Below are 21,519 nucleotides of genomic sequence, written 5' to 3' on the forward strand. Positions count from 1 at the left end.
AAAATCAATTAGTAACAAGCTGTTGGCCCGTCCTACGTACGGGAATCGAGTAGTCCATTAAAACAGTATATAGTGTGGCTATTACCATTTACTAATTCAAGCATAGTTTAAGCAGTTCAACATTTGTAGTTAAGAAAAAGCTGCCAAGATGAATTAAAACATAATTGTGATCATTGTTATTTTCCCACCCTTTCCTCAAAAAGTCGAGTGGTAAATTAATTTTCATAATAGGCCTATTTCTTTTGAAGATTCGTGAGCTTCGATTCGTAAACAGCAATGGTTATATAATCTTACTTATTTCCTATAATCAATGACAAAATCACAGAGTAAATAAACTAACCTCATAGTTCTATAGAATACTTTTTTATTCAACCGGCTGTTATTTATAACAAATTATATTGCACTAAAACAAACTAAATATTTTAAAGACTGCTCAAAAAAATTAATTAGAAAATCAAGTATTTTACTATATATTTAAATAATCTTTCATCCTCTTACCTAATAAATGAACGTATCAATGATTGTAGCATTACCCCTTAGTATAAATAAGTCAATTCTACGTATGTCATTTCATTTTCATCCAAATGCTGAATTTGTGTCGCAAACGCTGAATGTTTACAGCTGTTACGTTAAGCAAGTGGTATTATACCAAAAGCTAGAGTAGAATGTTAGCGTCGGCTGCTAGACTTTTTTAAATTTAAATCTTAATTTCTAAAAAACTAAAACCCTAAACTAAAGTTATGGCTTCGACATTCCCTAGTTCTTAAAATTATCTTTCTTTTGACACAAAAATCATGAAAATCCGTCAAGTAGTTGATTCAGAATCGTGAAATAAAAAAAAACCTTGTCACGTTTTAAAATTATGTTAACTACTAGTTTTGAACAATCAAATGCAGATACTAAAGATAACATAAAATTTTACGAACATGTTTAGTTTAGCCAAATACTTAAAAGCCGATTTATCATAGCCTACATACTAGGTCTAGTCAAATGATCTAACCAAATTTAAAAATATACCCCGAAAGGACCCTTAAGACCCTGTCACACGGGGCTTGTTCCAGCAGCTCTGGTTGCTGGTTCTCCAGTGTGCTAGAAGTCATGTCAGACGGAGCTGGGAAACTAACGTTACAACTTATAAGTCTAACACATTACAACTAACAATACACAAATGCCCAACCTAAGTTGGAATACACAACAGAAGGTAACAGTAAAAAAAAATATTCACTGTATAGCAGTCAAGTCATGATACAACATGCAAATAATAACCAATCACAAAACACTATAATCTATAAAAGGTGTAACGTAAAAAAGCTCACACAATGGAACACTAATAGCACCGTTCGCAATGACTCCACCAATGCGACTGATGCAACATGGCCGACCAATCGGAAACACGGAGACAACCGAAAAGGCTTCCGGTCCCTGGAAAAGTAAAACCAACAAAAACGTTAAAAGTAAATCCCAACTGCAGTGGGTGATCGTGGATGTTGCTGCGATCTTGGAAGATCTTCTAATTTTGGTGTGATCGTAACAGAGGTTTAACTTACAGATGTAGCTAAACTCGCTTTTCCAATGTGTCACTTTTGGTTTATCTACATACATTTTGACAACGATATCAGTACTTTTCCTACTTAGGAAGTAAAACTACAAACGTCCAAAACCCCAGATTTGTGTGTTTTTTGTCACATTTCCTCCGAATGTTTGCTAGATATATGTACCGATTATCGTTTAGAGATTACGTAATCTCTTAAATAAGAAACCTTTGTTTCGACAAAGGTGGTTTCTTCAAAGTGTCATTAATATGTTAACATTAAAAGTTGTTTACAAATAATGCTATTAACCCTCCGAGTGTCCATAGTTTAGGCCTTAATGTCCACCTATTTTTGGCCCCTTTGCAAGGTTTTATTAAAACGGATCTGAGAAGCTTAAAACAATGTTAATTCTAATGTTCTATATACCATTTTGTTTGGAAAATCATGGGCTTCAATATTATATATAAAACATAAGGAACATTTTTTCAAAAAAAAATTTTTAGGTAAAAAAAAAATATAATTTCGAAAATTTTCAAAAAAAAAATAAGTTCGCGCTCAATGAAATTGTATAAATTATAGGCCTATAAATATTTGAAAATAGCCACTTTGTTCTAAATTTAATGAGGATTACAAATATATAATCATATAGCGAGGTAAGTTATCAAATAAATAAGTTATGAGCGAAAAACGGATTTCAGTACATAGCGTTTAGCTAAGAATGCATAGCCTAACCATAGCTAGGAATCTGGCTGATAATTTACATCAATATCACTACCTACTTCTTCAGGATCATCAACCAGCACTTCAAAACCACTTAAATCTTCTTATAATGCACCACGTATATCACTACTTTTGATTTTTAACACTAAAACAATGATAAACGTAATAAAACACATCAGTCATCGGTCCGGGGGAACCTAGCTGTTTACAAATACACGCACGTCAGCTGTCTGCTACAATATTTTCGGAACTAAAATGACTAGCGCTTAGAGACAGACCTCTTTAGAAAGCTTAGAATATTACGGAAAGAACGATACCTAACTCGATCCAGTTCAATCCGATTCAGTCAGTCATAGAGCCTTCGCCGTAAACGATGTTTGTGCGTCTTAAAAGCGACGCGTGACCCTACACAAAGTGTGTTGTGCGTCGTTTTTATGACGCGTGACACTCGGAGGGTTAATGAGAAATAACTTAGATTTTCAAAAACTTAAAAAAAATGTAAAACCAAGGAAGATTAATAACTTCGGTTCTGCACCACATCAAGTGAAAGTGTTTTTTTTTTTTTAGCAAACCTTGTTAACGTTACATGTTACATGTTTTGTGGCCTGTGTATTTATTTACTAATATATTTGCCAACGGATTAACACCTATAATACAGTTTGATTAGAAGGACAGTTTGAATTGGTCGTAAGTATTATAGTTCTTTTCTTAAAAGTAAACGTTGGTTTTTGGTACTGCTACTTTTCCTTAGAACCGGTGGTAGCAGTAAGAATCATTTTTACGTACAAACACATCACCATTTACAACTATAGCTATCGCTATGCTGCACCTTATTTCTTATTAAATTTAATTGATGTCTTACTGTATAATTTTTGCGTTTTCTGTTTGGACTCCAAAATGTTAGTTTATGCTCTGAAAATGATGAAACATTAGTGAAAGATTTTTTAGCAAACCATCATTAATTTTTAAAGCTTGGCGTTGTTAACGTGTAAATGTTTTGTGGACTGTGTATTTATTTAGTTATTTATATATTTACCAACGGATTTACACCAATTTTACAGTTTGATTAGGCCTAAAAACTATTATCATAAAATTTGATGACACTATCAAAACTTTCAAATAATTATTTTGTTTGTAATTTGCTTTGGTTGAAGCGTAGCTAATCCCCTAATTCAATTCTGTATTTGTGTGAGTATGTCTGTTGGTAACGCATTAATGTCCTTATTTCTCAGTGTTTGGTGGAAAAGACAAGAGCACCTTTGTTAATGAAAATTTCAACCCGAATACAGTGTGCAGTAGTAAGGTTGAGGTAGTATTTTAACTACTTTTAACAAGTGCAAAAAGTAACTTTCAATTACAGACCTACCTTAGGGCTATGCTTCATAGATCTATAAAGCAATTCCTTTTATCATTAGATATAAAATATGGACTAACACGATTGGGTGACATTTAATTGCGAAGCATTCGATTTGGCTTTGAAACTGTCAGATATTGTATTTGGGAAGGTTTATATGTATTCCTATACATTAATAGTTTTGCCAGCATATCTGGAAAAATGCACACTAAATATGCAAACCAACTCCTGTTCTGAATATAAGGTTCAACTACGTAGAACGGGCAAACAGCTAGTGTTAAAATATAAACACTATTATTATGTACCTACTATGGGCTTGTAAGTTAACAAATAAAAAACAAATAAGTGCTGGTAGGCCTATCACAAAAGTTCTTTATCTTTTACCAACACAAAAACACATTAATTTATTTCATATGTGAGATGTAACAATTGTGACAAGAATAAAATAATAACAATAAATACAAATAAATTGTCAAAATATAAAGTTTAAAATTTGTTCTTGATTAATACAAATTATTATTAATTCAATTAAAACTATTTCTTATTGCGAGAACTAGCATCATACTGTTGGCCCCTGTCAGACGAAGCTGGAATGACGCTAGAGACCAAAGCTGCGTGGTCACGTGACCTGCTCATTCAAGTGCTTGGAATATTAAACTGTTTGAACACTCCAGCGGATAGTGGTACTAGCTTGTGCGAGTGTTTCTATCCCCTGGAGAATCATTTACTCGATGCTGGGTTTCTAATGGTTCTAGCTGCTTGTTACTAGCGGTGTAAAACCAGCTCCGTGTCACAGGGGCTTCAGAGAAAAACATTCCCACATTTAAAAGCTAAATGACACGAGTTTAGAAAATTAAAACTACTGCTACTATTTATTTCTGTGTGAAAAAATATTTCATCTTACCTCAAATATAACTTATCTAACATAAGAAATGTTTCTCTGTTGATAGCTGCCTTCTTTTGCCTTGTTTATATTAGAATAATCAATGTATTTGAGTAATAATTTTACGAAGCATTATTTTGTGGTGTGTTTACCGTTGACTTTCTGATATCTTGAAATACCACTGAATATCTCTGTCAATAACTTCACCTGTGCTATAAGCTTCTTAAAACAATTATCTACATTTTCTCTCACATTTTTCAAGTTATTTTGCACTACTGTAACTAATAAACTAATATGCTATGTTTGCAGAACTACCGTTTCACTTAGGTAAGTGTCAAGGGTTATCTAAGCAGGCATGCTTAGTTCAATTGTGAATGTGCATGAGCTGTTTGTAAAGTTTGCATTACAGTAGTCATAATATTTTTTAGCAAAAAAAAAAAAAATTAAACATTAGATACTCTTAACATTGACTTTTCTTGTGGTTGGTTAGCAAAGTGCTAACATGATTGCTTCATAAACCTAAGTTACGGACAGTTTTTTACCCAGACCTGGTCATTTTGCATTTAGGCAGGAAATCTGATGTATAAAAAAAAATTGCAAAGCTTATGACAGCTAGCCTGACCATACTACCGGACCGAATTACTCGCGGGTTGTACCAAAAGAAAAGTTATCGGTCCTATATGTGCAGGATTTATTTGTATTTTGAGAATATTTATGTTAATTGGGTCAAAAATGGAAATTCAACTTCCCCTATGGAGATTTAACATGGGACTAATTATTGAGCGGAGCGAACGGAGCTCTTTGAGATCGGACCTTATGCAAACTATGTAATCAATTATATTTTTAATAGAAGTGACATGTTTCGGACATAAGTCCATTTTCAAACTTCAAATAATATTAAATATTTAACTTTTGTTTATATTGTTTGTTTGTATATAAATAAAAATAATTTAGATTATAAAGATGATTTATAGAATTAGACAGGATTTAGAAAACATTTTGTTACTGATTATTTAATTCTAAAATTTTGGAAAGTATCTCTCTCCCAATATTACTATTGCTATGATCGTCTCTGGCTTGCTCTAGATTCGACAAGACACTTATCATCCACAATATTTGGAAAATAATCAATGAACTGGTTACAAATCAATAAAGGATCAGAGCAAACACCATAATTTATTTTTAAATTTATATTTTCAGAATTTACAGAGCTAGTTTCCACTTCAGAATTAATAATCATCCAAGATGTTTTATTAACATTACTAGAATTACTAATTTTCTTTTTGTAATATTTTTTTTTAAGATTTTAGTTTTTTTTTGTAATGTTTGTTTTTTTAGCTTTATCCAACAAAACTTTGGATTTATTATCTCTCCCTGTTCGACTTAAATAAATAATTTCCTGTCTTTCTGTCTCAAGTTTCTTTGAAATCCATTTATTTTTAGTGCACTGTCTTGAAAGAGTTTTAGGGAAGCATTTATTAAAATGACCAATGAAAGTTTTATAAAATGTGTCATACTTATTTTCAACCGGTGATAAGAAAAGATCTAACCAAGTTTCTTACAACAAACATATAAACAACACACAGCACGTTACAAATGTATAAACCTACGTTTATTAGAATGAGTTCGCAAACCAGCATGATCGGACTATGGGAACAGGGGTTTATGGGGTAAAACTTTTTGACCCTAAAAACATAAAATATAGCAACCTCTATCCAAACCATTTTGTAGAGCTTAAAAAAACAAATAATTTAGTTGTTTGAAGCGTTATTATGTGCCTAATTACTATGGAGAAAATTAAAAAAAAAATTGTAAATTTAAGATTCCTATGTTATTCTTATGGAAAAAATTTTAAACAGTTGTAGTTTGCTTATTTATAAGCATATTTTGATCAAATTTGGAAAATGCTTTCATTTCATCCTAAACTATTAACATTTTACAAAAAAACACCTTTTTACACTCCCTGTTGCAGCTAACCTAAGTACTCGTTAAATCACTGCTATTTAAATAGGGAATAAATGTGATATTTTGAAGGAGACATTTTAGTGTAAATCCAATAAGGCAAATGGAAATTAAGTGTAGGTTCGCTGCGTCGGGGGTATATTTGTTTTTTTTTTCATTTTCAATATGAAAGCTTTTTTTGATTTCAAATTAGATGAACCTATAATAATATAAGTACACAAATGGAATAAATATTTAATTAAAGTAGTGGTCGTCCAGTGGTCGAAAACTCAACCAAAAATATGTACAGGCTTCTCTATTCCCCCCCCCCCACACCATAAATAAAACATGTAATTGTAATTTCTTCCATTTTCTCTGATTTTAGCGAATTTCCATATAGGGAAGTAGCTATTACCGTAGGTCTCATGGTAAGACCTAGGCCCGGGACTGATTTACTTTTTCATTTGATGTCCCCAGAGACCAAAAACACCATTCGTTCAAATTTTTATATAAGTATATAGATTGAAAAATAAATAAAAAGTGAAAAACAGAAAAGAATAGAAGTAGAAGAACAAGAAAATGAAAATAAATAATTTATATGTATTCCATTCAGCTCATCCTTAAACAAAACCTTAAGAAAAACATTACCGAACTCAAAATTTAATCTAAGTTTTAAAACAAGGAATAACGCTTTTAACATAATTCAAAGAAGAACAAATACGAGACCCAACCCCCCAAATGTATATAAGAAATCGGGAATTTACAAATTATCATGTAACAACTGTGAAAAGTACTATATTGGTCAAACAGATCGAACATTCAAAGTCTGGTACAAAGAGCATGTACAGGCAATAAGATCAAATAACATGACAACACAAAAACACAAAAATCCTCATACGCCGAACATATACATCAGACCGACATACATGCTCAGAAATGAATATGCACATTCTAGATGTTGAAAATAAAGGCGAAAAAATGAATGCAAAAGAAGACTTTTATATTTATACACATCATATTAATGACAAAGACAATTTACTAAACTTGACACAAATTCAAAATCAAAACGTAATATTCAATGAAATTATAAATCTTAAAGAAAAACACCTCCTTCCCTTAACATAAAAATTATCACCTGTTCTTTAACAAGAAATATCTAATAATGTTTGTAAATAAAATAAATTAATAGGTTATGTACTATACTGTGATCATGGCATTAATGTCCGAAACATGTAAGTAATATAAAATGAAATGTTTTTAGGGTACTGTGATATTTTGATTTACTTAGTAATATACTAGCAGAGTACCCGTCCTTCGTACGGGGTTGGCATATAAGTTTAAATTGCTTATTGCAGTTATACTCAAGCTTTGCGTTTGCAATGGGGGAGGACAAAGTTTAAAAAAATTTGCTTCTTTAAATTGACGGTATACTATGGTATTACACGTCTACCATAGCCATAATGTTCTACCTCTTCACCTAAACAATAAAGAAAAATAAAGTATTACAAATTTAAAAAATCACAAATTATTCATGACATTAAAAACATAAACATAACTGTAAACAATCCTACTTTGACAGTTCTCATTGCGTATCACAGTTGTTTGTTGCTGCTTAGTTCAAATTAGCTGTTTACATAAATGCAAAAAAAAAAAAATATAGTGCTGCACCCTGTTGGTAAATCTTATAACTTTTTAATGCTTTTGTATATCATAGAACCAACTTTTTTGGTTGAAACAGCTGACTAAATTCTTTAATTCCCTTAAATATGAATACTCATAAGGTTAACATGAGGAACTACAGAGCCACTGGGGCGGAGCCCGAAGGGATTTTTGAGATAAGAATATGCCTATATGTTAATCGGGAATGTGAGCTATCATCATGCCAAATTTGAGCCCAATCCATCCTGTGGTTTATGAGTGATTGACCTTCAAACAAACAAACACAAACTTTCACATTTATAATATTAGTAAGATACTAGCTGACCCGGCGAACTTCGTATCGCCTAAGTTATAGGTTTCCCCTAAGACAGACCGATGGAAAGAAAGTACCGTTACGTTTAATTTTCAAGATGGTCTCGTTCGCATCGCTCAATCACGTCCTGGTTGAAGTTCGTTCGCTACGCTCACTCACCTTTGGGTTGGAGCTCGTTCGCTACGCTCACTCACCTTTAGGTTGGAGCTCGTTCGCTGCGCTCACTTGCCTTCAGGTTAGCTCGTTCGCTACGCTAACTCGCCTCCAGGTTGAAGTTCGTTCGCTACGCTCACTCATCTTTTGGTTGCAAATTAGCTGTTGTCATAAATGTAAAAGAAATAATAGTGCTGCACCCTGTTGGTAATCCTTGTAACTTTAATGCTATTGAACATCATAGAACAGAACCAACTTGTTTAATTGAAACAGCTGTTAAGATTCATTAATTCCATTTCTCATAAGGTTAACATGGGAAACTCCAGAGCCACTGGGGCAGAGCCCTTTTAAGAATTTCAAAACGGGAAATAGTTTACGTCCGATTCGCATACCTACAAAATTTACACACCAAATTTCATAACGATCGGTGAAGTCGTTCCGGAGGAGTTTGCAGACAAACACTGTGACACGAGAATTTTATATATTAGATATATATATATATACATACAATCCAATTTTGATGAAATTTGGTTTGAAAATGTAAGGCGGGATAAACTTGAATGAGTTCGCAAACTAGCATGATCGGATGGGAACGTGGTTTAACGGGGGTTTTGTTTTGTTTTATGGGGTGAAAATTGGTTTTTCTCATTTTTGACCCTCAAAACAAAAGATTTCCCAATTTCTCTATAGACCTTCTTAAAGAGCTTAAAAGAACAAATAATTAAGTATATCAAAGTGTTTTTGTACGGTTATTCGTTACGGAGAAATCTCAAAAAATTTTAAATTCCCATGTTATTCTAATGGAGAATATTGTAAATTGTTGTAATTTGCTAGTTTATGGATATATTTTGATCAAACTTGGCAAATTTATTGATTTTATACCAAGCTATAATTATTTTACTTAAAACACACTTTTTTATTTTCCTTGTAGCAGCAAACCTAGGTACTCGTTAAACCTAATGTTATAAATAGATTAATTGAAAATCAATTCAGGCAAATGGAAATTCGCTTAGACGGCAGGTTTGCTGTGGCAGGGGAATTATGTTTATATTTTGTTGTTATTTCGTCACCAGCATGGCAACCCATAAGGCCCATGCAAATTTATTTATTTATTTCAAATTCATTTTTTACGCTTATTTTTGAGCCTATTTTAATTGAAAAAGGGATTTTGTACATCTACAGGAAAATATATTTCTAACAGTACGCATAGAATATCCCAGCGATGCACACGAGCTGAGAAAAAAGGTCTTAAAGAAACATGCTTGCCTATTAATATATAGATGTTCAAATCATCGTTTATGAATGTCTAGCTCATGCATGGTTTGACAAACACCTTAAACCCATTTTTAAAAGTTGTCTGCCAAATTTCCTTGATAAACCTTCAGATTGTCTGAGCTTTTCTGACTCTAAGGTGTACAGTTTTTTTTTGTATAGCATACAATTATATTTTTTTATAGCAGGTAGTTATTTTCAATTTTGTTTTGTTTGCTTTTGATGTGTTCTTTAGTTTTAATCACTATCTTTTGTTTTCTGAACGTTAGGGTACTATGTGTTCTTAAGCCATTGCATGCATTCTAAATAACTTAAAAGACTATGTGAAGACCATTTTTGGTGGAATTTTGGGGTAGGAGACAACATTAAATAACTATGGTTATATTTCTGTAATGAGAATGGTTTTGTCAAACCAAAACAGTCACACCTGAAATTTTACCAGATAACCCAATCACAACGATGAGATAGCTGAGGGTTGACCAAGTTTGTAAAATATTTATTGTCTCTAGATGGGAGTGTTGCTGAAAGTCAAATGTTCGTTAGGACAAATAATTTATGATTGTGCCAATAGGTAAATAACGACAATGTTTGCAGTGTCAGTAGGTCAAAATCACATTGAGTCACTAGAATAAAGTCAGAAAACGTAGTCTCTGGTAAAGCGATTGACACTTTGGGATATTGACCTAATGTAATAGCAGTTTTTATATGACAAAATGCAATATAATACAAGTTCTGTTTCACTAATTCAACAGTGCCAGAAGGTAAAAAAAGTAACGTTTGGTGTGTGGAAAGTATACCTCCTGCAACGCTTGCTACCAACAAAACACGCTTCTAATTACCTCGTGTTTTGTCATGATTAGAATAGAGCTAAAAGTATCATATTTGGTACATAGCTTATCTATTAATGTTTCTTGCCAACTGTTTGGTTAAAACTGTAAATAGGTTTTTTATCTTTCAAAATAAAATTAACGTATTTTGTTAAAATTTGTGTCATGAAAAAGTTAGTATGCAAAAAAATTTTTTTTTCAGAGATGTTTAGTCAGTGACAAAATTGTTGCTAATAAGTTTATGCCTAACATATGTTTTTGAGAATATTTTTGGAACATTAGTTGGATAGGTATTTCACGCTAAAGATGAGGTAATACTCACCTTGACGTTGCGATCAAGACGAGCATCTCAATTTTCCCGGTGATCATTATATACGTGTGTAAAAATTGAAAACCAAGGCTCATCTACCACGGGCTATTCGAGCAGTACATCTCATATTCAATCATTTTACGGGACTCATCCATCAAGAAGAACTTGGAAGTAATCTTGGTCTGGCAAAGAAAATCAAAAAGAAACATCCTGAGTATGCCACCGGATGCCAGTTGCAGAGATGCATTCATCTAGCTTGGACTCTTGACTGTTCCATGCATTTTGAATATACGAAGCAGTAGTTTACATAAAATCACAACACAGTTATTACAGGCATTTTTTTAAAAAGACATAATTTCCGAAGACTTTAAAAGATTAGACTCAAAGATTTTGGAAATACTCACAATGTACATATAACAGTTTGATATAATCAACATTTCTTGTAAATATCTTATCATTTTTCAAAAGCTGATCTTGTTTTTTTAGTGTCTTGTTTCACACTCATAGCCGCATTAGGTTGTCCATAATACCTATTATTAATTCTAAAAAAAAAAAATATATATTTCTATTTCTTCTACTTGGTGGTTTTCTATGACTTTCCTATGTTTCTATAAATTGAAACATATATTTTGTAGCACATGTTTCCTTAAATTGCAACTAAAATATTAACAGCAATTAAATTATCCAGCTGATCATAATGTAAACAAATATGTTCTTCACAAGGATAACATGGGCACTTTAAGTCCACTGAGACAGAGCCCAAGGGACTTTTTCAAAAATGTAAGTTCAGTTTGCAAATCTACACACCTAGACAAACATTTTGGTATATAATATGTGGGGTTAAATTTTAAAACAAAAAAAGCCTCGTTGTTAACAAAGTTTCATGTCTCGTATTAATATAGATATATGTGTTACGGATCAAACTATTGGCTACAACTTTGCCACAGACGAAACCTCTCTGTCCAAAAAATTAAAAAACTTTCTCACATGCTATAACTTTTTATGTCTCAAATGACAAATTAAAACTACTTTTACCATACATACAGTATAAATTTTTAGGTCTATAAATTCTTTTAGATTGCAAAAAAACAGTCAGCAAATAGTACTAACCAAGAACCTCTGTGCCAATAAAAAAAAAAAAAAAAAAAAAAAACACAATTTTAAGTATGCCAAAACACAAAATTATTGAAGTCGTGTGTCAAGAAGACTATCGTCGTTTTGAACAGACTATCGCTACTTTTGACCTTCAGTTTTTAATTTTGACACATTGTTGACTTTCTACAACACATCCAAACAGAACGTTTGATCAAATGTTTGTTCTTCGTAGGAACTGTTCACTAGGTCAAAATCCCATTAGGTCAAACTCATATACACAGCCTACGTTTTTAGTACTGACTTTACTTGTTGACCAAATGGGACTGTTGACCTAACGCTACAGCAAAATATATTGTTTTTGATCTAATGGTACAAGATTAAATTATTTGACCTTCTGGCACAGTAGACTTTTTGCAGCACATCCCTTCCGATTAATGGTTCAGAGTCAGAATATTAATTACAAATAATGATTGTAAAAGCTAAGTTAAGCTTCAGAGGGTGAACATAATCACCAATAAAGATAATGGTGATAATTAAGATAGATGGGGCCAAATTTCGAATTTGGAAAAATGCTCACGTATAAATTAATAACGATCCATATGAAGGGGAATGAAATCAGAATCGTTTAGAGTACTTGGTAATCACAAAGTCTTGCGCAAAACAAAATCTATGCTTATATTTAAAATTTTAAAAACTCGTAAAAATAATAAATAATCCGCTTCAACTTATGAGAGGATGAAACAGTATGTAAATGGGATACTCTACTCTTACCAGTGCTTGCATCGTTTTTGCATTTTTAGTTTCATCCTATCATCAGATATTGCTCTGATGGGGATTCTTTAGCGTATGTTTGGTGGCTAACGGACAAGTGATGATGTTCTGTAATGAAATAAAAAGGATTCATTCATTCATTCATTCATTCAAGTCATCTTGTCAACAAGTCAACTCGGAGCACTTTTCGAGCAGGCTTCTCATATTGCTTCTGGTGTCGGGCTACAGAATTATCATAGCCTTCTCTAATACAAGCAGGGGGGGTTGGTGTGTGGCAACGTCGGTCCAGGATGGCTATTGCCATGGTAACACTGTAAAAGGAATAAAAAAACTTGTAAACATAAACATTGCTCATACCCTCCATTATAAATTAGTGTAACAGCAGTTTTTACAATGGCAAACTGCGGCTTTGACACTTTTGTCTTGCCTTGTATTACATGTGGAACTATGGCCATCCTCATGATAGTGTCAAATCCATGTTCAGCGCTCATCAGTCACCTTGAGAGATTATGATTGATCATTATGAGAGAAGCTGACCCCGCAAACAATGTGCCTGCTTTAAAAGCTGATCTTAAATTTATTGGTATTTAATTTAATGGTAGGCTGAGAGAGTAGCGTTTTTTGATAATCGCATTGTTAATGCTGACGCTCCCTCTTATGCCAACCAAGAATGGGGAACAATATCCGAAACCATGCCGTTCAGAAACACAATAAATATGACAAAGCAGCCGAAGACATCAGAGGAAGCTTCACACCATTAATATGTTCCACGGAAGGAGTCCCCCACAAAGAATATGAAGCGTTTCAGAGGAGAACAAGCAAAGGCCTGGCTGTAAAATGGAGAAAACCATACTCCCAAATTATCGGATGGTTGAGGATCCAAAGCCAGCTTTCCATCATTCGAGCAGTTTCGCTTAGGCTACGGGGAACTAGACGTAAAATTCGAAGCATTCAATTCGAAGATGGTGCCGCAATTCCCCCAGTGCTCTATTGAGCTTTCATTTTATTTCTTTATACATCCCAAGTAGCTAGTATTTTAAAATTAAAATCTTTTCTCAGTCACCTTGCGCTTACTAAATTATGTTTTTGGGGATGATAGTTATAAGATTATTCCCTATTAAATTTTGCACTGTTACAGCTCATTTAACAAATAATATGGTTGGTTAAAAATTGTGTTAGTAATAAACCTTGTTGTAAACCTCATCTGCACTATTCAGTGTTTTATGCAAGATGTGTCGTCAGTAGTTTGAGTCATTTTTATCGAATTTCCCATAGAGGGAATAAGCTATTCCCGTACTACTCATGGTAAGACCTAGTCCCGGGAACCCGGCTGCGCTCACTTGCCTTCAGGTTAGCTCGTTCGCTACGCTAACTCGCCTCCAGGTTGAAGTTCGTTCGCTACGCTCACTCACCTTTTGGTTGCAAATTAGCTGTTGTCATAAATTAAAAAAATAATAGTTCTGTACCGATTTGGTAAACCTATTAACTTTTTCATGCTATTGAACACCACGGAATCCAATTGTTTAGTTGAACCAGCTGTTAAGATTCTGTAATTCCATTTAAATATGACTACTCATAAGGTTAACATGGGAAACTCCAGAGCCACTGGGGCGGAGCCCTTTTGACGGATCTGCACCAAGCTTCACACAAACCATCCTTAATTAATGCTTAATAATGCCTGAAAGTTTCATTACAATCTGTCGAGCGGTTTCGGAGTCCATAAAGGACAAACAAACAAACAAACATACATTGGATTTTATATATATAGATATACAGTACAGTAGACTCTTGATAATTCGAAATTGGTGGGCCAAGCATATAAATTTGAATTATCAAGAGTTTTGAATTATCAAGAGTTCGATTTATCAGGAGAAAAATAAACCATTCGAATTACAGAGAGTTCATTTGTTTAATATATACAAAGGTACAGCACGTTAGAATAAAACATCATACCGCATTTTAGTACACTTTTAAACAATCAACGGCTTGTTTTTCAGTTACTCTAGTTGCAAAGAAATCTGTTATTTAGCGCTATATATTTCGCCAATAGCTGAACTATCAGCTGTCGACAACTACGTTTGTGCTCAAGGAGATGTCGCGCAATCTAGAGATCGGATTGCCAACTTAAACAAGCCAGCGAACTCAGACTAATGCTCTAACTAAACAAACATCAAAACGTCCAACACTAGCCTACCATGGGAACAGGATGTACTGTACTGTATAGTTTCCTGTTATAACAGGAAGAGATCACTTCGAATTATAGAGTGTTTTGCCGACTAAACTTCGAATTACTGCGTGACTTTGATTTATAGAGTGTTTTTTCGACGAAACTTCGAATTACAGCATGACTTCGAATTATAGAGTGTTAACCGACGAAACTTCGAATTACTGAGTTACTTCGAATTATAGAGTGTTTTTCCGACAAAACTTCGAATTACTGCGTGTTACAAATTGACTTGCCCTCTATTTGGACTTTGAAATACCGAGTGTATCAAAATGCATGGTAAAAATTTGAAATATTGAGAGATTCTCTAGGGACTGAGCCTTCATTTTGAATTATCGAAAGTTTTGAATTATCAAGTGTTTGAATTACCAAGAGTGGACTGTATATGTGTGTCCGTTAGAGCAACAAAATTCAAGCAAAAATGATCCGATTTTGATGAAATTTGGTACAAACGTGTTAACCTACCTTTATTCAAACGAGTTCGCGAACCAGCATAATCGGACCATGGGAACAGGGGTTTATGGGGTGTTTTATGGGGTAAAAAATGGGGTTTTCCCATTTTCGACCCTAAATCAACAAATTTTGGAATTTTTTTGTAAACCGTTTTGTAGAGCTTAAAAAAATAAATAATTTTGTATATTGAAGCGCTGTTGTATGCATAACTGTCATGGAGAAAATTCAAAAATAGTGTAATTTAAAATTCCCATGTTATTCCTATGGAGAAAATGAAAACTGTTGTAGTTTACTTGTTTATGGATATATATTGATAAAATTGGCAAATTTATTTATTTCATACGATACTATTGACGTATGGTCAAAAACACTTTTTACCTTCCCCGTAGCAGCAAACCTAAACACTCATTAAATCTAATGTTATTTAAATTGGGAATAAATATGTCTTATTTATAGAAATATTTTAGTAAAAACTAGCTGTAACCCGCGGGCTTCGCCCCGTTTAACTTCTTAATTTTCAAGATGATCTCGTTCGCATGGCTCAATCACGTCCTGGTTGAACCAATCACTACGCTCACTCACCTTTAGGTTGGAGCTCGTTTGCTACGCTCACTCACCTTTAGGTTGGATCTCGTTCGCTGCGCTCACTTGCCTTCAGGTTAGCACGTTCGCTACACTCACTTGCCTTCAGGTTAGCTCGTTCGCTACGCTAACTCGCCTCCAGGTTGAAGTTCGTTCGCTACGCTCACTCACCTTTTCTTTGCAAATTAGCTGTTGTCATAAATGTAAAAGAAATAATAGTGCTGCACCCTGTTGGTAATCCTTGTAACTTTAATGCTATTGAACATCATAGAACAGAACCAAATTGTTTAATTGAAACAGCTGTTAAGATTTATTAATTCCATTTCTCATAAGGTTAACATGGGAAACTCCAGAGCCACTGGGGCGGAGCCGATTGGACGGATCACGGAATTGATGGTGTATAAACCTATTCCATGAAATTCTACACGTATGTACCAAGTTTCGTGGCAATCGGTTCAGTGGTGTCTGAGTTTATCACTGCCAAACATATATATATCTTACTAATATTATAAATGTGAAAGTTTGTGTGTTTGTTTGTTTGTTTGTTTGTTTGAAGTTCAATCACGCATTAACTACTGGACGGATTGGGCTGAAATTTTGCATGATGATACCTCATATTCCCGATTAACATATAGGCATATTCTTATCTCAAAAACCCTATCGGGCTCCGCCCCAGTGGCTCTGAAGTTCCCCATGTTAACCTTATGAGTATTCATATTTAAAGGGAATTAAAGAATTTAGTCAGCTGTTTCAACTAAAAAAGTTGGTTCTATGATATGGAAAGTATTAAAAAGTTATGAGATTTACCAACAGGGTGCAGCACTATTATTTTTTTGCATTTATGAAAACAGCTTATTTGAACTAAGTAGCAACAAAAAACAGTGATTGGCAATGAGAACTAACTGTCAAAGTAGGATTGTTTACTGTTATGTTTATGTTTTTAATTGCATGAATAATTTGTGATGTTTTGCAAAGTTTTAATTATTTATTTTTCTCTATTGTTTAGGTGCAGTGGTAGAACATTATGGCTATGGTAGATGTGTAATACTATAGTATAGCGTAAATTTTATTATAGTAAACAGTTTTGTTCAAATGTGTCCTACCCCATTGCAAAAGCTAAGTTAGAGTATAACACTGCAATAAACATTTTGCACTTATATGCCAACCCCGTACGAAGGACGGGTACTCAGCTAGTATATATATATATATACAAACATCCTCTTTTATACTTATAGATTGGGCACGGTTTTAGGTGTTATAAATGGAGTTTATCACTGCCAAACAAATATATATATATATACAAACATCCTCTTTTATACTTATAGATGTAATCAGAAAAGTTGAAATTCGCTTAGTCTGCAGGTTTGCTGCGGCGGGGGTATTTAATTGAGTAACTATTTAGCTAACATAAAGATAGTTAGTTACTATTGCAAAGGCCTGTTTACGAGAGAAACAGGCTTAAACATATACTTTATTAGTATATATTTCATAACAAGAGTAGAAAGTGAGTCATTACATATTTAAGACCATTATGTTTAAGTGCAAGACTTATCAAGCACTTAAATATGGTAAAGAATACGTAAAATTACCCACTTTCACTCATGTTTTGAACGTTTTTTCTCGCTAAACTACAAAGACTAATAAAAAAAAAATTAAAATAGACATTGGAATATATTTCTATTGCAGTTGGGAACATGTTAAAACTAATAGAATTTTGTAGGCTATGCCTTCTAAAGCCTCGTTCACACGGGGCGAGTTTACAAGCTACTGGCCAGCGTGTAAGAAGCCGGCAAGTCGACGAGTGTGCTTGTATTCGTTCACACGCAGCTTTTCCACTCACCAACTCGACGTGTAGATAGACATCGCGGCGAGTGCGCTTGAAGTCGTTCGTACGATACTTTTTCCACTCGCTCAGTAGCTGGCTTGAACCAAATCCTCCGACATCTTTGAATAACATGCCCACAAGCAACTGTGTTCACACTGGGCTACTTTACACGCCTTCTCTTTCAAATGCTGGCGAGTTGGCGTGCAAAGTAGCCACAAGGTCCATAAAGGACAAACAAACAAACAAACATACATACATACAAACAAACATACATTGGATTTTATATATATAGATATATGAATTTGAACGGACGGTGTTTTTGGCCTCTAGGGACCTCAAAACGTAAAAGTAAATCGGTCCCGGGTCCAGGTCTTATTCTCTATATGGGAAATTCGCTAAAAACTAAAACTTGTCACCAATCATCCTAACATAAAATAAAAGTCTTCCTCCCACAACAGTGCTAATTAATTGTTACAATTGTTCTTACTGTATTTGTATATGGATTCGGCCACAATAAGAAGAAAATGGATAGATTTTTAATCACTTTAGAATGTCAAAAACAACAACTTGATGGGAATAAAACTATGTCTAAAAAATAAATTGTAACTATCTGTAGAAAGGAAAATAGTTGTTGCATTTACAATCTGTTTTCATTCTAGCCCAGAACGTGTCTGTTTAAAAAGTGGTTTATCATTTAAAATCATGCTACTTTCAAATACAGTTATTGTATTTCATTTTCACATTTTTATAAACATTTTTTGTAAAGAAAACAAAAATCTGTTTTTGGAAATATTATTGTGTCTAATCATACACAAACGAGACAATAGGTTACATATTTTAGGCTTATAAAACTATTTTACTATCCTTGTAATCACTCTCTAAAATCACTTTATGGTACCGTAGTATTTAAACATAATTTATACTATTCAAATATCTTTAGTAAGAGTCCATATATTGAGTGTTTGTGCTGTGTTGTGTACAGTACACAAGGCCCACAGAGAGGAGCTGGAGGCAGTGTTGTTGATGCTAGACAAGATCCTCATCTTCTGTCCAGAACTTGTCTCCCGCAGATGGCAACTTCACAGTCTCACTCGCATCCTCACTAAACTGCTGCATCCGGGCAATTCATGGAAACTGCGACGGGAAGCGATCAGGTACAACTCATAATCACATACTTGGGTTGGTATATAATGAGTTTGGAACATCAGCATATTTCATAGTCAATGCTGAGGCTCATGTAACAGGAATTTCTGCTCAGTGGCGTAGCAGCCGTGGAGCGGGTGGAGTAGTCGCTCCAGGACAAAAATTAAAGTACAATCTTACTTCTTCTCTTTCAATCCTTGAACCTCATTGGTCTGTTACCGGTGTTGATATGAGTAAAACGATGCCATTTTGAAAGTAAATAATGCTGTTATGAGAAACTTTTCAATTCTAAGAACTGTATGAAACGGCTACTTAAAAAAACTGTCGTAGGTAAATTATTTAACAGCTGACTGATGTACAGTATTGTTATTTTATTGATTTTTCTTTGTTTGCATGTTGTCTTTCACAATTTTCATTTGTGGTTTAAGTGTGTTCCTTATGTTATGTGTGTGATTATAAAATTATGTGCTTAATATGTACCATTTATATTAATGAGTAATGTGGTGTATGTATTTCATAACCATTATTTTACTAGAGACCGTTGTATACAACCATAATGGCCTCTGTTGCTAGTTATTATAATAAACTATAAATATCTATGCAATTATAACATTTGTCGTAAATCATTATTCGTTGATGTCAATGCTGTGCTCACTACAGTCTAGAAGCGTATCGGCGACGCATGCAAAGATTATTAATTGCGGCACACTGTGTGCTGGGGTTTGCTTGTCCTATGAACTACAAATGATCCCACATTAAGTTATAATAAGCCTTGTTTATGAGTGGCTAGTTACTTAAGTATTGCAATTGAATTCATTGGACTTATTGTTAAACTGTGATTTGAAATTAGGAAAGGAATGTTTCTGGCTTTCAGGTAACATCCTACATAAACAATTTATAAACCAGAAAAAATCATAATACAATTTAAAAGATACAAAAAAATATTTTCTTTTACTTCAAAATATACTTTTTGATTTTTTATATTTGAAATATAGTTGTTGAGAGTTTTGTACAACTATTTTCCCCGGGGATTGGGTGAAGATTTTGGTCACACTTGTGAAATTTGCCATTTTTTGTTTTTGGGTCATAACTTTCTAAAAAAAATTGTACCGGTCATTGATTTTTTTTTACATTTCCATATAGGGAAATAAATTCCAAACATCAAACATTTTTGGTTCATGCAGGAAAATTTTACTTTCAAAATTTCAAAATAAAAAAAACAGTTTTTATTTTATTTTTCTACCATTATGTCAATACATACCGGTACTGTTCTAATTATTTATTCTGCGGTCATTTTTAAATTCAAGTATGTGGTTTAATAGGTTTGCTTTATTGGTTTAATTTATATGAATTTGTGAAAATAAGACTGCAAAATCATCATTAATGAATTTTTTTTTTCATCAGGCATATTAACCACTATTTTAATACTTAAATTAGTTAACAAACTATTAAGCTGGATTCACTTCAGGCCAAACTTTACATGTTATCTCATATTATTTGTTAAGATTTTTTTCAGCATTGTACAATATTTCTGTTATTTTCATATAAGGCTTATTTATAGGATATGTTCATTCCTTAGATTTTTCCTTCTCTGGTACCAAGCACTAGGAGACAACAGTCCGGACTCTGTTCATGCCATGTTTGCCACCTTGGTGCCTGGCTTCCCGAGCTGCTTTCCGGAACATCCAGGATTGTCTGGCCTCTCCAGCCTTTCCTCAGCCACGGTGTTTCATGATGTTGCTCAGGGTAAGTAACAACATTGCACACACTTAAATTGTAAAGATCTATACGTGATAAGGTTTTTTTTTAAAGATTTATTGTTCATATCTGATATTCCAAAGCAAACATAAAAAACATTTATCAACATAGCCTGTTCTATAACCTTTTAGAAAAGGTTTATATTATTTGCAATGTGTTTGCAGATAATTCATTAGAAGCTTAATCCAATTCAAAATCTATCAGTCACAGGACAAGATCACAATCGCTGAAGATTCACTATTTATGTTTGACAATTTCATTTTGAATTTAACGAATTTACTATTTAGGAAAAATACTTTTACCATAGGTCTTATGGTAAGTAAGACCTGGACTCGGGACCAATTTACCTTTTTGTTTTTTGTCTTCAAAGGCCAAAAACACCTTCCAGTGAAATTCATATATTAAATATGTGTGTGTGTGTGTGTGTGTGTGTGTGTGTGTGTGTGCCTCATAATTAACACAATAACTCGAGTAAAAATAACTTAATTTATATCAAATTTGGACAAATGTTAAACATGTTCGCTATCGATCTTTGTATATATGCAACACTGCGGTCACTGCCATTGACCGAGGTATACATTTGAATATTACACATAGACCTGTCACTTGATTAACAGTACACGCAGACCACGAGCCAGTGATGCAGCAAAGTAAAATACCCCCACCGCAGCAAACCTGCAGTCTAAGTGAATTTCCATTAGCCT

At 33.6% G+C, this 21,519-nt stretch overlaps 1 protein-coding gene across 1 annotated transcript in view; it reads left to right on the forward strand.

Annotated features, from left to right (window-relative positions):
• LOC129004524 (probable Rho GTPase-activating protein CG5521) overlaps positions 1-21,519 on the forward strand; it is a 247,406-nt gene that overhangs the window by 3,191 nt on the left and 222,696 nt on the right. Inside the window, exons 3-5 of the mRNA XM_054433140.1 lie at positions 4,799-4,816; positions 18,897-19,068; positions 20,637-20,803. Of these exons, the coding sequence (XP_054289115.1) occupies positions 4,799-4,816; positions 18,897-19,068; positions 20,637-20,803 (357 nt within the window). The remainder of the gene's footprint in view (positions 1-4,798; positions 4,817-18,896; positions 19,069-20,636; positions 20,804-21,519) is intronic.

The sequence above is a fragment of the Macrosteles quadrilineatus genome, unplaced genomic scaffold, assembly GCF_028750875.1.
Source record: "Macrosteles quadrilineatus isolate MER2022 unplaced genomic scaffold, UCM_ALF_1.0 Scaffold_1__1_contigs__length_201487025, whole genome shotgun sequence".
NCBI lineage: Eukaryota > Metazoa > Arthropoda > Insecta > Hemiptera > Cicadellidae > Macrosteles > Macrosteles quadrilineatus.